The sequence below is a fragment of the Pan paniscus genome, chromosome 9 (genome assembly GCF_029289425.2).
Source record: "Pan paniscus chromosome 9, NHGRI_mPanPan1-v2.0_pri, whole genome shotgun sequence".
Classification (NCBI taxonomy): domain Eukaryota; kingdom Metazoa; phylum Chordata; class Mammalia; order Primates; family Hominidae; genus Pan; species Pan paniscus.
This window is the reverse complement of record NC_073258.2, coordinates 46,184,220-46,198,595: the sequence shown is the minus strand read 5'-3', so window position 1 is coordinate 46,198,595 and position 14,376 is coordinate 46,184,220. Positions and strand designations below refer to the sequence as shown.

The window sequence follows — 14,376 nt, the reverse complement described above, 5'->3', positions numbered from 1 at the left end:
TTGAGGAGCTGGAATCCAAACCAGGTCTGTTAGATTCTCCCCTGCCCTCCACCAGGTCCCTCACGATTCTGTTGATGGAAGGCAATATTTAACAAGTGACTCACAAAGTGACTTGGGTGTAATACCTTGATCTGTTCAGTGCGTTCCTTAGAAAGCTCCTCATGATCTCAATGCAATCATTCTCTGGTTCCCATCTCCCCTTACAGCACAGAGCACCAATTTCGTTCCTACCCTTGCCCTTCAGGTATAACCCGTGGCTGGTTCCCTTCCTTAGAAAGTGCATTCATGAAGTCCAGGACCACATCCCCTGCACCAGGCACATAGTAGGTGCTCAGTAAATATTTCTGGATGAATACAGAAATGAATGCAAAATAATTCTTTTTCCTTAAGAATATTCTCTAATTCAAACTTGGTCTCCTGTTTTCTCTAATTAATTCCGAGTAATCGACTGTTTCCTGGAGCACCTTTATTCTAAAACCCTTTTACCTATGCTCTTATCCTATTTGCTCTCTCAAGTTCCTTGAGAGCTTGCTGGAGAGACACAATCACCTCCAATGGGGGATGGGCCAAAATAGGGCACGCAAGGCTGTGGGTGGGCTCTGTGATGCTCACTCAGATCCCCTCAAGGCTGAGGGACTTCTTTCCCAACCCTTAGGTGTGCCCCAGACAGAGAGAGCTGCCCCTCCTCTGTCTTGCACCCCTTCCTAGGCACCTGCACCCAAGGCTGACTGACTAGGGGCTGGAGGCCTGCCCTTGCAACAGAGATTCGAGGCCACCCCAGCCTCAGAGTGACCTGGGCAGAGGCTGGCTGTACCGCAGCCCACCGCTCCTCTGACCACTCCTGCCTCCTCTCTTCTCCCACCGTGTGAATCCCAAGAGCACTCCCTAATTCTGGCTCTGCACACAATTCTCCTCCTCAGACTCGCTTCTGGGGACCTGAACCTCCACAGGAGGAATGACTTCCAGATCCTTCAGCAATTCCATGGCTCAGTCGGGACCAGAGCCCTGGACCCCTGACTCCCAGGCTCCTGTTAGAGTCCAGCTCCTGTGAGCCAGGTCCAGGTCAGAGTGCCAGGGATTTGGCCATGTGCTCAGCAGACACATCCGCACCTGCCTCCCCATGCGGGCGGTTCACACACATCAATAAAGAAAGCAGGTAAAGTGGGGACGTGTTGTGTGAGAAAAGGTTAGAAACAGGGAGTGGTCAAGAGGGCCTTGCCACTTTGGGAGGCTGAGGCGGGCTGATCACTTGAGGTCAGGAGTTCAAGACCACCCTGGCCAACATGGTGAAACCCTGTCTCTACTAAAAATACAAAAATTAGCCGGGCATGGGGGTATGTGCCTGTAATCCCAGCTACTCAAGAGGCTGAGGCACGAGAATCGCTAGAACCCGGGAGGTGGAGGTTTCAGTGAGCCGAGATCGCGCCACTGTACTCCAGCGTGGGCAACAGAGTGAGACTAAGTCTCAAAAAAAAAAAAAAAAAAAGAGGGCCTTGAGGTGGGAGAGGCAGGACAGAGAGGTGGTTCTGGGACCACCTCTGAGGGAGATGAAGGGCAGGATGAGCCGGCTGAGCCGCGGCCACCTTCCACAGCTCCCAGGCTACAGTTAGCCTGGGTGAGGCTTGGGCTCTGTCACCCGAGAACCCACCAACAGCTCCCCCTCTGCTCCAGGGAGTTTTGTCACCAAAGTTTACCAAAGCTTTCTCAGCAAACGGACTCTAGCTACTCAACTCCTTCAAAGTCACAAACAGACCAGGACTCAAGATGATACCCTCTGAGCTTTCAGCTCCTTTGTGGGGAGAATGTTTTGAAGGGAGGTGGAAAGAGAAAAGGAGTCTGTGAAGTTGCCCTGGGCGGGGAGAGGGGAGCAGAGCACAGAAACACCAGCTCATCTCCCTGGAAACCTTGACCAAAGGTGGCTTGGGGCATGGGCACCACGGCCACACCATTCCTGACTGGGTATTCTGCCAAGACAGCCCAGAGGAGGCTTCTGAGCAAAGGGTCCCTAGAGCTTCACTTCCCAGGTGGCCTTCTGGGCCTCCCAAGGCAAACTTCCCAGAGGAAGAGCACAGGAAGACAAATTCCTTCCCATCCAACACCCATGGACTGCCAGCTGCGAGGAAGGAGGAGTGGCCATAATTAGGATGGACATATGTAGTGTTGCATTAGGAGAAAAGTGTTTTTCTTTAACATATTGACATTGATCAAAAATATCCCCCACCCTTTTTTTAAAAGATAAACTTGGCTGTGGGAGTAAATCCTGTCTGTGTCCCTCCCATATCCATATACCCCAACATGTGCCTCTTGCTGCAAGCATTGTGTCTCTCTTCCTGGGGCCTTCTCTGACTGCTAGGAAAGCCCCAGTGTCCAGGGAAGTCAGAAGTGCCAGGGAGTTGTGCCCTCTAGGAGCTGACCTCAACCATGTTACCAGGACTTGCTGGAAGAATGCCCCTGTGGGCTGCCCCTCATGTAGGCTACATGGAGGCATGAGCTACCCAAGCTCCCAGAGGTCCCCAGGCGGATACAGTCCACCTGCCCACATCAGTGGCGTGCTCGTTAATGCAATCTGTACTGGTTTTTGTTTGTTCGTTTGTTTGTTTTCCTGCCCCATCTTGTTTCCCCATCCCCTTACTGCTCCCTGAGATCACATTCCAAATAAACTGCATTCAAATCCTTCTTTCCGGTTTACTTCTGGGGCTACTTAAAACAATCATCTATGATGTTCTTTGAGGGAGGCCATGCAGTGATGCCTGTGCTCAAATCCTGGCTTCCCCCTCTACTATCCAGGTGACATACGCTTCTGAGCCTCACTTTCTTTGCCTGTTAAATGATGATGATGATAATAGCGCTTACCCCATAGTTGGAGGTGAGGATTGAATGAGATAATTCATGTAAAGCAAATTTCACAGTACCTGGTACTTGGTACACACTGAAAAGCTACTAGCTTTTCAGTAGATAGATGGCCGTAAAACAGAGCCAAATGACAAACCACAAATTGGAGGGACAATATTTAGAGCAAATGACAAGCAAAGCATTATTATTCCTAAATACGAAGAACTCTTGGAAATTATTAAGAAAAAGACAAAACTACCTTGCAGTATAGCAGCAGAGAACATGAATAGGTAATTCACAGAATAGTGAAAGCACCCAATAAACATATTAAAGGATGTTTAAGCCAACTTCACTAATAAAGAAATGCTAAGAAAACCACAATAATTCGATTATGTAAACATTGTTCAATTGGCAATGATTTTTAAAGATTGATAAGATCCTGTGATAAGAGTGCAGCAAAAATAGACAGCTGACGATGAAAACATAAATTGCTCCAATGTTTCTACAGAACAATGTGGTAGTGCTCATTCAAATTCACAGATTACTTATGAGAACATCTCCTACAGAAATCCCACATATTTTTGGGTTTAGGTACAAAAATATTCATCAGTATATTGTGCCAAGAAAATTTACAACAACACAAATGACGGTCAATAGGGGATTAAATAAATAAACTATGGTATATTCAAACAACAGAATTCTAGGCAGCTATCAAGAAGAATGAGAGATTTACATGTATGCCAAGAAAGGAAGACTGAGATTTATTATAAAGAAGAAAAAGAAGTTGCACAATTCTATAAACAGCAAGATTCTATTCCTGATTAAGTGATACTTTTTATATATCCTTGTAAATTTTTGGAATTGCATAGACAAATCTGGAAATAACATATATCAGGGAGTGGTGGTGATTTCTGAGGCTTAGAATTACAGAAAATTTTTACATCTAAGTTACACATTTCTGTAATGTTTGAAATGTTGCCTCTTTTTTTTCTTTTCTTTTCTTTTGAGACAGGGTCTTGCTGCATCACCCAGGCTGGAATGCAGTGGTGCGATCACAGCTCACTGTAGCCTTGACCTCCTGGGCTCAAGCAGTCCTTCTGTCTCAGCCTCCCAAATAGCTGGGACCACGGGCATGTGCCACCACCACTGGCTAATTTTTAAAATTATTTGTCTTGCTATGTTACCCAGGCTATGGATTAGGTTTTGATGAAGTAGAAACCAGAAGCAGCTTGACTTTGGCCAGGCATAAAAATCCTCCCAGAACCTGTTTATGAAGGGACCTCCCTGGCCCCTTACCCAGATATAAGGGAAAACAATTGGAAACATTCCTTATCCAGGAACAATAACAACAATAATTAGTGCCACAAGGCTTTCCCAACAAAACCCCAATCACAGCCTCTCCCCATCAGCACTGAGGTTGAGCCAAGTAATTAAAAAATGAAAACCCCTTACCCGACCAGTTGATGCTGGAGAATGTGAAGAACACAGAACTGGGAGAGGAACAGCTCTCCCTTTTATTGGTAAAAAAAAAAAAAAAAAAAAAAAAAACCACCTTCTCAGGTGAATCAGGAAATTCTATTTCACTGGGGTTTTGAAGCATTAAGCAGATGAGATTTTCCATCAATCCCACTGAGCCTTGTCTCAAGCAGGGAAAGAAAAACAAGTTTTCCCACCTCAAAGGGATGGGAAGATGGGAGAAATACTTCCTCCCTGCCCAAGAGGGAACAAAGCCTACCTGTAGATGTGTGCAGATGGGACATTGACAGTGGGTAAGCCAGGGAGGGAGTGTTCTGGGCCCTTTGATGCCTGTACCTTGCCAGGATCACAGAAGAATCTCTGAATTCTATTCCTGATTACGTGATACTTTTTATATATCATTGTAAATTTACATGTAGCAATCTCTATGAAATTGCAGTATGTTAGGGTTTTTGCCTTTTAATTACTTTTCAGGAGTGCCTTCAAAAACGTTATACAAAATGGCAGCCCAAAGCCTTGATCAGCTTGAGCCAGGCACAGAGGCTCATGCCTGTAATCCCAGCACTTTGGGAGGCCAAGGCTGATGGATCACTTGAGGTCAGGAGTTTGAGACCAGCCTGGCCAACATGACGAAATCCCTATCTCTACTAAAAATACAAAATTAGTTGGGCGTGGTGGCAGATGACTGTAATCCGAGTTACTCAGGAGGCTGAGGCAGGAGAATCACTTGAACCCGGGAGGTGGAGGTTGCAGTGAGCCAAGATCGTACCACTGCACTCCGGCCTGGGCAACAGAGTGAGGCTCCATCTCAAAAAAAAAAAAAAAAAAAAAAAAGAGCTTCCTAGAGACAAGAGGAGGAAGGACTCTTCCCATCTGGTAACACTTGTGCCACTTGCTGGTTGTCCATTAAGTAGGAAGCATATGCTATATGACGTACAAGCATGATGTCCCATCTTACAGATAAGGAAACTGAGGCTCAGAGAGATGATTAACTTGCTCAAGGTCACACAGCTGGTAGGTGGTGAGGTCAGGATTCAAACCCAGGTCAGTGTGACTCCACCACCAGAGGCTACTATTAGATTCAGAGGGAGGGATGTCTCCAGGCAACCCAGGTGGGATCTTTAGGCAGGATGCCTGGTACATTAGTTTCCCATTGCTGTTAGAACAAATTACCACAAATTTAATGGCTCAAAATGACACAAATTTATGATTTTAGAGTTCAGAAGGAGGTCAGAAGTCTGAAATGGGTCTCACTGGGCTAAAAACAAGGTGTCAGCTGAGTTGCATTTCCTTCTGGAGGCTCTAGGAAGAAAATCTGTTTCCTTGTCCTTTCCAGCTTCTAAAGCTCCCTGCATTCCTTGGCTTGTGGCCCCTCTCACCATCTTTAAAGCCAGCAATGGGTGGTTAAGTTCTTTCTCACCACGCCATCTCTTTGCTTCTCACTCTTCAACCCTCTCATCCCCATTTAAAGACCCTTGTGACTACATTGGACACTCAGATAATCCCAGATAATCTCCTTAATTTAAGGTCACTGGATTAGCAAACTTAATTCCATCTGCAGCCTAATCCCCCTTGCTATGTAGTGTAACATATTATTCACAGGTTCCAGGGATTAGGACATAGTGGGGAGCCATTATTCTACCTACCACACTCAGAGAGGCAGCAAGCTCATGGGGCCACCAAAGCCCAGGGTCTGGTTTCCACCTTTGCATGAGGATGGAGAAACTGACTCACTCTGGCTAAAATGTCCAATAGCCTGAATAACAGGCTAGGAATGCCTGAACACAGTGGGAGGACTGGCCTTTCAAGAGGCCATTTCCATTCAAGGCACCTCTGTCCTGGTCCTAATGGGATCAGAAGGATCTGGCCCACCGATTATTTACCCAGTCTTACTTATGTTTACTTTTATAAAAGTAATACCTACTCACTCATACAAGATATTCAAACATTACAGAAGTGTGTGCCTATGAGACACTGTAATGTGTTCATCAGAACTTGTTTTCTGCTCTCATTGGGCACACACTAGCCCTCTGTTCCCAGCCTTTCTTGTAGTCTGATGTGTCCATGTGACACGTTCTGGCCAATGGAGATGAGCAGGAATGAAGGGCACCCCTTCCAGGCCTGGGCCCAGGAAAACATCTACAGATGACCCTTCCTGTGCCTTCCCCTTCCACAGAAAATGGAGACTCCAGCATGGAAAATGGCAGAGCTTCAGGATGAAACTGGAACTCTGGATCACTGCTTGATGAAGAAAGGCACACCAGTCAGGACACCTGTTTTTGACTTTATGAGCCAGAAATAAAGTTGTATTGTGTATGCCAGGGAACTCTGTTTGTTATACCAGCTCTCATTACCTTAACAAATACTTAGACTTTGAAGTTTTGTTAACTCTTTCAGGATTTAAATATACATTCAAATATAAAAATAAGGGATATATAAGTAGAATGCATATACATAGAAGACCAACACTGGCACACTGTGAGAGGGAATGATACGAGGATGTGAATATCAGGAGATGGAGATTATCGGAGAATACTGTGGAGCTGGATACCATAGTCTGCCCTCTGTCCCTTGTGATTTGTATCTCTCTCTCATAGAAGATAAACTTACTTCCTCCCAAGGTTCCCAAAGTCTCATCCCATTACAGCATCAGCTTTAAGTTCAGAATCTCATCATCTAAATCAAGTCCAGGTGTAGATGAGGCTTCTAGGGTGTAGTTCTTTAAGTATAGCTGCTTGAATACATTTTTCTCAATCTGTAGACTGATAAACTACAGAGACAAGTTATCTTGCCCCCTATACACACTACATTCAATGATGGGACAGGCATAGAATAACAACTATAGACAGTCCTGTTCAAAAAAGGCAAAATGAGAGGCACAAAGGAGTCACTGCATAGCAATTAATTAATTAATTAATTAAGATCCAGACTGGGCAAATGTTGTAGGTTCCTTGATTAAGACTTGGTCTTCCTCCTGTCAAGAAGTGATTCTCCATGGCTCTTGGCCACACCTTCTAGTTCCACCCTCTGAGTCATCCTTTCTTTTTTATGGCAGGCAGGACATGTTTGAAGATCAGTAGCTTTGTATAAATTTGACAGCCCAAATGCTTCTTTTATTTTGTACATTCTCTGTCCTTTTCAGATCAAGGTAGTGATGTTTTTGCTGATATAATCATCTTAAAAGCTGTCTGGATCTCTTGTGAATGTTTTTAGGGTTTACACTGTCTATCACACAAAGTCACACACACAAATCTGAGATAAACCCTTCTCTGTCTTGGGCTTCTGGTGAGAGACAACACCCTTGAGCTTCTTAGTAGCTATATTATTTGATTGAGCAAATCTGTCAGACATAATTTCAAAACATTAGAGGACATTCTGTCTGCATGAATAGTATTCTGAGGCTCCTCCTTAAATGTTTCTGAGATCTTAACAAAAGATCTGGAAGTCATATCTTATATCTCATTTTTAGCCTTTTTTAAAGTCAGTACCTTGATTTGATCTTTGCTCAAATGTATTTCTTACTTTTAGCATTGTTTGCATCTGGAGAGGCTTAGAATTATCAAATGTATCAAGTCCCTGCTTCTTCATACTTAACAGTGTTGATAAACTTCTTGCCTCTACATAATATGGATTTTCTCTCCTCCATTTTTTTTCCCTCACTGGCAGCCTCCACAAAAGGTACAATACTTCTATAAACAGTTTTTTCAGAACATTTAGATTGTCACTAACACTATCCTCAAAGTCCTTCCAGCTTCTGCCCACCACCCAGTTCCAAAGCCATTCCTACATTTTTAGGTAGTTTTTATGATAACACCCCACTCCTGGTACCAAAATCTCCATTTTTCCTTTATTGCTGCATAGCAAATTACACCAAAATTAGTGTCTTAAAACAATAAACATGTATTATCTCTCAGTCTCTGTATTACAGGAATTTGGGGGCTGCTCTTTTGGGAAATTCTGGCTCAGAGTCTCAAATGAGATTGCAATCAAGATGTTGGCCATGGCTGTAGTTAACTAAAGGCTTGTCTGAGGTGGGAGGATCTGCTTCCAAGGTTACTCATGTGGCTGTTGGCCGTAGGTTTTCATTTCTACCACGTGGACCTCTCCATAAAGCTGCTCATTACATAGTAGCTGGCTGTATTCTACTGGTAACACATATCAACCCTTGCACACTGTGAGAACAGACTATATAAAGGTTTGAATTTCAGCATGCAGGGATCCTTAAGTCCATCTTGGAGGCTGGTGTTGGGGATTGAATGGTGCCACTGCTCCTCTGTCTCCATGCAAAAGGTATGTCCACCTGCAACCTGTGACTGTGAACTTATTTAGAAAAGGGGTCTTTGAAAATATAATTAAGTTAAAGGTCTCAAGATTAGATCATCTCAGATTATCCAGGTGGGCCCTAAATCCAATGACAAATGTCTTAAGAGAAGACACAGACAAAGAAGACCAGTGGAGATAAAGGTAGAGATAAAGAGTGATATGTGTACAGGCCAAGGAATGCCAAGGATTGCTAGCAAACCCCAGAAACTAGGAAAGAGGTGTGGAGTGAATTTTCCCTCAAAGGCTCCAGAAGGAACCAATCCTGCCAACACTGTGAATTACAGCAGTCATAGTCCATGAATATAGCTGGCTACCACAAGAAATCAGCCCATCAATGTGATTCTCACTCTAAATTCAAAGGTATATATCTTGAGGTCTCTTCCTGCCTGTGGAATCTCATGACAGTCATTCATAAATATTTATTAAACACTTACCATTTGCCAAGCATTGTTCTCAGTGCTGGGAGCACCACAGTGAAGAAAAGAGACAAGGATCTCTGCCTTTGCTCTCTGTCTATCACAGGCTAGTGACATTCACTAGAAAGGAGCTTTCATCCTGGTAAGGATCAGTTCAATACCTTAGTACGTTGGCTCTTCCAAATTCCTCATGTTATAATGATCTTATATATCCACAGGAGGAAGATTAAGATGAAAAGTCCTAGAGTTGGGGGTTGCATTTAATAAATGAAAAATACAGAATTCTGTAACATTGCCTATTTCAGGATAAACGTGAGGAGTGAATTATCCTTAAGCCGCTCTACCCCCAAATCATCATTCTTTAAGTGGAGATTTAAGAATGGTTCGCCCAATACCCACTGAAACCATCTTATGCTCTTCCACCTTTTCCACTTCATTAGACGGTTCTTTTTCTTTCCTGGTCTGGAAGGTCCCTTGTATATTAATGCAATCAAATTACGCTACCCTAGCCCACCACAAGGGTTGAGAGCAGGCCAAAGTAACTGGTTAGACCAGTAAGAAGATGGGGATGGTATTTGATTAAGCAGTATGACTTTGCAAACTATTATTACATGTACTAAGGTTTCTTTTCCAGGAGATAGATAGATAGATAGATAGATAGATAGATAGATAGATAGATAGATAGATATCTCAAAACCAAAGAACAGAGCATCTGCATTTAAAAAATACATGATGTATTTGCATATGGAATCCATAAATAGAACACTCACACTAAAACTACCACTCAAAATCATTTTGTGCACAGAACATATAACACAACAATTACTTATTTGCCTAAAATAGTGTTGGATTATTTCACAAAAGCTGTATCCACACCTGTTTATTTGGCACTAGATGTGCTTCATTCCAAGTCATGTTATGTAGTCTTTCCTCTAAAACATTGTTTCTCAAACTTCTGTGCACATCAGCATCACTTTGGATGGATAAATGCTTACCAAAGATAAAAATTCATCATAGAAGTTGTGTTTTTGCATTATTGAGGCAGGGTCCAAGAATCTGCATTTAACCAGCTCCCTCAGTGATTCTTTCTTTTTAAATTTTTTTTTTTATTAAAAAAGAGAGAGATGGAGTCTCACTGTCTTGCCCAAGCTGGTCTCAAACTCCTGGGCTCCAGTGATCCTCCTGCCTCAGCCTCCCAAAGTGCTAGGATTACAGGTGTGAGGCCTCAAACCCAACCTCTCTCAGTGACTCTGATACACAGAAACTTGCTCCTGGTGCACCGTTCCTGACCCTGGGACATTGCTTGGGTTATAAGTGATCTTCTTTTTTAATTGACATTCACCCTCTTCTTGGCCTTATTAGTAAACATAACGCAGAAACTCCTTTCCTGACAGCTGTAAATCACCTATCTCTTAAAGCACATCTCCTAATCTGCTGGGTTTAGCCCTGACACCATACTATTACAGGCAGGTCCAGCCTTCCCTGGGAGGTATGAGTGTCTTCACAGAAAGGTCTCCTCTGGTCACCCGCAGGACGGGGCAGCCAAGCATAGCTGTCATTTTTAGATGAGTTCTGAGGCCACTCCTCGTATCAGCATGAATCACCAACACCTCAATCACATAAATTTTAAGACCAGTATTAGGAATCCAAATACCTCAATTTCCTGAGAACTATTTACGCTCTGAGTCCCCTTTCATGGGTTTCCAGAAGCCCAGAGCTATTTCTATAGGGCTGGGAATAAAAACTGAGTGAGGGGCAGTGGGGGACATGAGTACACCAAGGTGGTGTGAACACTGGTCTAGGTTCTAGCTCTGCCACTTGCCTGGTGTGGGATTTTGGAAATAGACCCCTTCCTTCTCTGAACCATCAATGGCACCTTCATTCTTTATAGCTGGGGACACTGTTTTACAGGACTCTTGGGAAAAGTCAATGTAGGAATGGAGGAGAAAGGGAAGGTCTGCAGTCACTTATGCAGTCGACAAGTATTTATTGAGTGCCCATTGTATGTCAGGTAGACCCAGGAGATGTAAGGATGACAAAAGTAGACATGCTGTTTTCTCGGAGCTCAGAGTCTATCAGGGTAGACAGACATAAAATGACTAATAAAATAAATAACTATAAAATTGTACCAGTTGTAAGTGCTAAAAGAAGGTCAATAGTGAAAGTCAAGGACCAGTGGTCAGGAGCTAACTGTCAGGGAGCACTGGTGAGGTCTGTGACCCTGAGCTATTGGCAGAGTGAGGGAGAGTAGAGGCAGCACGATTGGTGGAAGGCAGCACAGGAGTTGGAAGGGCCTCACTAGCAGAGGACAGCTTGAGTCAATGAGATGATGCCCAGGGAGCTGAGTGGGGAGGACAATTCGGGGGACAGGACCTTCACACCTAGTACTCCATCATCTGTGTGACATCCTCAGGGTGGCCCCTCCTATGTCTTTCCAGCCTCGATCTATCAAAATCCTTCCTATTTTATACTCAATAGTTTATCTGTCCCACTCACATGACATAGTCGGAAGCAATATGGCACAGTGGTCAGAACGCAGGCTCTGGAGCAGACAGACCTGGTTTCAAATCCTGGTTCCATTGCTTGTTGCCTGGGGGACCTTGGGCAAGATACTTCATCCCTCTCAGCCTCAGTTTCCTCTTCTGTGAAATAAGGAAATAATATTACTTACCTCATAGCATCAGTGTGATGAATTAATACATGTAAAAGTTTTAGAACAGCACCTGGCACATAGTAACTGGTGAACAAATATTAGCTACTAATGTTACTGGTTTTCTTTTCTTTTTTTTTTTTTTTGAGACAGAGTCTTGCTCTGTCACCCAGGCTGGAATGCCATTCTCCTGCCTCAGCCTCCTGAGTAGCTGGGACTATAGGCATGTGCCACCATGCCCACCTAATTTTTGTATTTTTAGTAGAGGTGGGGTTTCACCATGTTGGCCAGGCTGGTCTTGAACTCCTGACCTCAAGTTATCTGCCCACCTTGGCCCCCTAAAGTGCTGAAATTACAGACGTGAGCCACTGGGCCTGGCCATATTAACTGGTTTTCTAAGAACTTAACATCTAATAGCTCATCTACTTCCTACAGAAAATCTATGGAAGTTACCACTATCATTGCAGCTTTCTATAGAAGGGTTCATCCATTCTTTAAGAATATGTTAGGTATTGTGCTAGCAACTAGGATTGGCAGTGAGCAAAACAAACATAGGCCCTGCTCTTAGATGCAGGAAAGGTGCTTAAAATGCTACTGGGCTCCCACTGACTGAGTCCAGGACAACCTAAGCCTCAATATAAATCATGATAGTAATAATTATAAGGTGTTACATAAAACAGGAACCCATGAGCCTATACCAACATAAATACATGAATGCACAAATAAATAAATGGGGAGGAGGAAAATTCTTCAGTATGTTGGAATGCCAACTAAAACATGCAGAGAAATGGTTGGGTTTTTTAAAAAATTCACAGATTGGCAAATATCTTAGTAATAACTGATTCAGAAGAATTGTTGTTGGTTGCTAAAAGTAAAAGGTAGAAGTTTGATGAGGAATGAGACGTATGTTCTCAGAATATTTATTACAGGCTAGGCATGGTTGCCCACGTCTGTAATCCCAGCACTTTGGGAGGCCAAGGTGGGCAGATCACTTGAGTCTGGGAGTTTGAGACCAACCTGAGCACCATGGTGAAACCTTGTCTCTACAAAAATAAAAAATTAGCCAGGCATGGTGGCATGCACCTGTATTCCCAGCTACTTGGTTGGCTGAGGTGGGAGGATCACGTGAGCCCAGGAGGTCGAGGCTGCAGGGAGCTCTGATCACACTACTGCACTCCAGCCTGAGAGACAGAGCAAAACCCTGTTTCCAAAAATAAAAAATACTTATTACAATGAGGATCACTCGAGCGATCCTCCCACCTCATTTTTTAATTTTTCTGTAGAGATGAGATCTCACTATGTTGCCCAGGATGGTCCCGAACTCCTGGGCCCAAGCAATTCTTCTGCATCGGTCTCCCAAGTGCTGGGATTACAAGCTTGAGCTACCAAGTCTGGCCCTAAATCTGAAATCGTTTAAAAATTAAAAGCTACCAAGAAAAAAAAAATCCAGAACAACTCCAACCCTCCCCCTATACCTATTTGAGAGGAGCAGGGACAAGGTGTGTGTAGGGGAGAGAGATCTGATGGAGAATTGGAAACCCACTCCGGGGTTGTGCCTCTCTGCAGACAGTTGCTTCTGGCTGGCTGAGGACGGATGCTGACAGTGAGAAACATTATTTCTGGCCCGTTTCCAGTGAGGGAGGAAATAACATGAGGAGACAGAGAAAGCTCTGTCAGGCTAAGTGGCAGGGCCCTGGGGACCAGCACCAGGGAAGTGGGAAGCTGGGGTGTGGGCAGGAGGTGGGGTCCTGGCAGGCTCTGCGAAGTCAGCAGGGCTTGCTGGGCTGAGCCCTGGGAACCCAGGAGTCACTGACCCAGGATTCTCTCCCACCACAGGGAAAAAGGAAGGAGGGGAGAAGAGACTGGGAAGAAGAGAAGGGGAGAAGCTAGCAATGTAGTTAGTTTCTACTAACTTACTCTCTGCCAAGCACTGTTCTGGGTGATTTGCATATACTACCTCACTAATCTTCGTAAAAAATTTTTGAGATAACCTCTGTTATTATTCCTATCTTAAAAAGCTGTTTAAAATAAGAAAATTGTTTAAAAATTTATTATTATTATTATTTGAGACAGGGCAGGGTCTCACTCTGCCACCTAGGCTGGAGTGCAGTGGTGTAATCATGGCTCACTGCAGCCTTGACCTCCTGGGTTCAAGTGATCCTCTTGCCTCAGCTTCCCGAGTAGCTGAGACTACAGGCACCTGCCACCATGCCAGGCTAATTTTTGTTTTTGTTTTTGTTTTTTTTTTGGTAGAGATGGGGTTTTGCCATGTTGCCCAGGCTGGCCTCGAACTCCTGACCTCAAGGGATCTGCCCTCCTTGGCATCCCAAAGTGCTGAGATTACAGGTGTGAGCCACTCTGCCCAGCATCAAATAAGAAATTTTTAAAAATTACTTAATAATCTGGCAAGAAAGTATGGAACACCCAGAAGCCAAAAAGTAAGTGAAAGTAGGAATCTAAGGGGAGTAGGCAGTGCAGGAAGGGGCCTTTGACCTGGAGGGTGTTTGCTGAATCATGTGAGCCCAAGCTCTGTTTCTCATGGGCTGATAGAGATGCGAGACACAGGAGTCATTTCCCAGAGCCCACCCAAGATAGGTGACCCCATCCTACTGCCTGCACAAAGCTGAAGCTCCAGCGGTCTCCATTGTCAGGTTAGGGAAAAACTAGTTGTGAATCTCA

At 44.1% G+C, this 14,376-nt stretch overlaps 1 protein-coding gene across 1 annotated transcript in view; it reads right to left on the bottom strand.

Moving 5' to 3' along the window:
- The window catches only part of ACCSL (1-aminocyclopropane-1-carboxylate synthase homolog (inactive) like), an 89,892-nt gene extending 77,666 nt beyond the window's left edge, over nucleotides 1-12,226 (bottom strand). Inside the window, exon 1 of the mRNA XM_055094303.2 lies at nucleotides 11,544-12,226. Within this exon, the coding sequence (XP_054950278.2) occupies nucleotides 11,544-11,550 (7 nt within the window). The 5' untranslated portion in view covers nucleotides 11,551-12,226. The remainder of the gene's footprint in view (nucleotides 1-11,543) is intronic.
- Between the last annotated feature and the right edge of the window lie 2,150 nt (nucleotides 12,227-14,376).